This window comes from Drosophila teissieri, chromosome 2R, assembly GCF_016746235.2.
Source record: "Drosophila teissieri strain GT53w chromosome 2R, Prin_Dtei_1.1, whole genome shotgun sequence".
NCBI lineage: Eukaryota > Metazoa > Arthropoda > Insecta > Diptera > Drosophilidae > Drosophila > Drosophila teissieri.
Genome location: NC_053030.1, coordinates 15106917 through 15108982, shown reverse-complemented (window position 1 = coordinate 15108982; position 2066 = coordinate 15106917). Strand labels below are relative to the sequence as shown.

The following is a 2066-nucleotide window of genomic DNA, read 5'->3' as shown; positions in this document are numbered from 1 at the left end:
CGCGACAAATGTTTCTCATAAACCATAATTTGATATCTGCAAACAGAACTTGAGTACTTGAACTTGAACGGCGATACAAATGCGCGAAAAAGTCTCTTATCAGCATTATGCGATTTACAAAGAGTAAGCAATAATAACTCAACCTTATAGTGATCCAATAAATAAATGGACAACGTGAAGGGGATTTTCACTGTTTGATTTCAATCGTTCAAATAAATTAAAATCTTGTTTCAGTAGTACTTTGCAATTTAGGACCATAAATTAATAAGTAAATCAATAAAATAAATTACTAAATATAGGCAGTCTTTCACTGTTAGCAAATAAACAGCTTTTTAGTTTACCCAGTTATCTAGTCAGTTATATAAGTATCTAGTAAATAGCAAGAGTTTATTTTGGTCGCACCATAATGTTAACAGTTTTGTAGCTGTATGTGAAGCCCTTCCACTCGCCCCAAACGATTCCAGAGCCAAACAGGGCGGGATCGGTGTGGTTTCCAGCCAGATAAGCACCGTTCAGATTGCTGCAAAGGATTATTGATGAGTATGGTGATCCTGGGATGCGGAAAAGGGCAAAATCCTTACCTGCTAAGACAATCCCTGTACCACCAAGATCCCATGTATTTGGCGGCACAGTTGATGGTGGCATTGTCGTTATCCCTGTCGAAGGTGCTGAAAGGCTGGTACAGATGATAGCTCAGACTGTCTCCGGCGGTTCCACTGTACGCGCCCAGCTGTGTTATCGTGTAGTTACTGTACACGTTGCCCACGTGGAAGACATTGTAGTGGGCATACCGCTTCTCGCCAGCAAAGTCCACCAACTCAATGTACAACTCTTGGGCTTGCAGGGACGAGATCTTGTTCAGATTATCCAAGCCGATGAAGAAGTTACCCTTTAGGTCACCGAAACCCGTCTGATAAGAGGTCCAATTGCGGAAGAAGTTCTCCTCCACACTGACTCTTCGCTGGACGACCAACCAGCCCTTTCCGGCGATTGTCACATCGCAGTACACTTCGATTACATCGGAACCCACTTGGATCTTCTGAACGCCGCTCTTCTTGGGGTTCAGCTCCTTGCAGGAGGAAGAGTACTTCTTGTACGTTTGGATCTCCACATTTTCACCGACCTCAGCACTGGCGAAGTAGAAAAGACCCAGCGAAAAGACGCAGAGTGCGAAGCAAATGGGTTTCATTATGTTGGCTCGAAGCGACTATCAAATCAGTTGGCCAAGACACACCATTTTATATCAGTGGTTTTAACTCTTATCATATTTTTACTATTGGTCATTTTCGAGCAGTTGATAAACCCTTTTGATTAAAACTGTTAGTAACTAATTTGTGCAAGAGATAAGAGACTACTATTCAGGCAGTTAGTCATCTTTATGGGGGAGTTTTCTTGGAATATACTATCTGCGATCTCTACATTTTGACAATGTTGATAACTCAAGGGTAAGCCCCATGTTATTTTTGGGTATAATTCATTTTTAGTGAAATCCAATGCCATAATTAATGAAAGTCTGTTACTTAATTAAAGTCGTATATATATTAAAGGATATATAGCTTCTTTAGCTTCAGGGTCGTTGCTTTATCTTATAGGGAAGTTCGAATTAAATCTCTTATCAGGTGACATAAATAGCATGCCCTGTGATGGTTTTTATAATATTGTTAAATGGGCTTATCATGTTAAACAAAGCAGTATATTCAAACTTCAAGGGGTCTTACAAAATGTTAGCCCATTTGTAATGAATTTATTATTTGAAATTGATCAATAAAATAATTAGTATATCAACAATAGAACAGCAAAGTTGAGGTTTACACCATGGCACCACTGGTTTATTAGTATTATTAGTAGCGAATTAACTGGGTGCTACCAAACACATTTTATTGAGAATTCTAAATATACGAGAAGCTCGATATAAGCAATCACATTTCTACGTAGAGATCGATTGCTGATTGTGCCAGGGAATAGCATATATTACATTGCAGACAGGGAAACACAACGTTTACAGCGGTATACAAATATTTACGAGGAATCCATTGCCCATTTCCTGTTTTGTAGGCAGTTGGATG

The 2066-nt window shown here is 39.4% G+C and overlaps 1 protein-coding gene across 1 annotated transcript; it reads right to left on the bottom strand.

The window, feature by feature from the left end:
• Window positions 1–373: 373 nt before the first annotated feature.
• Window positions 374–1219, bottom strand: LOC122614231 (ficolin-1). Its single transcript, XM_043788760.1, has 2 exons — window positions 582–1219; window positions 374–520 (listed from the first exon to the last, which is right to left on the bottom strand). Exons 1-2 carry the CDS (start codon window positions 1187–1189, stop codon window positions 388–390), a joined length of 741 nt encoding a protein of 246 aa, XP_043644695.1. The 5' UTR covers window positions 1190–1219; the 3' UTR covers window positions 374–387.
• Between the last annotated feature and the right edge of the window lie 847 nt (window positions 1220–2066).

What these genes read in the sequence shown, in the direction of transcription:
- LOC122614231 (XM_043788760.1), bottom strand. Translation starts at nt 1,189, where the DNA reads ATGAAACCCATTTGCTTCGCACTCTGCGTCTTTTCGCTGGGTCTTTTC. An exon ending in TACAGGGATTGTCTTAGCAG is followed by an intron (nt 521 to 581) that starts GTAAGGATTTTG and finishes AATCCTTTGCAG; the next exon opens with CAATCTGAACGGTGCTTATC.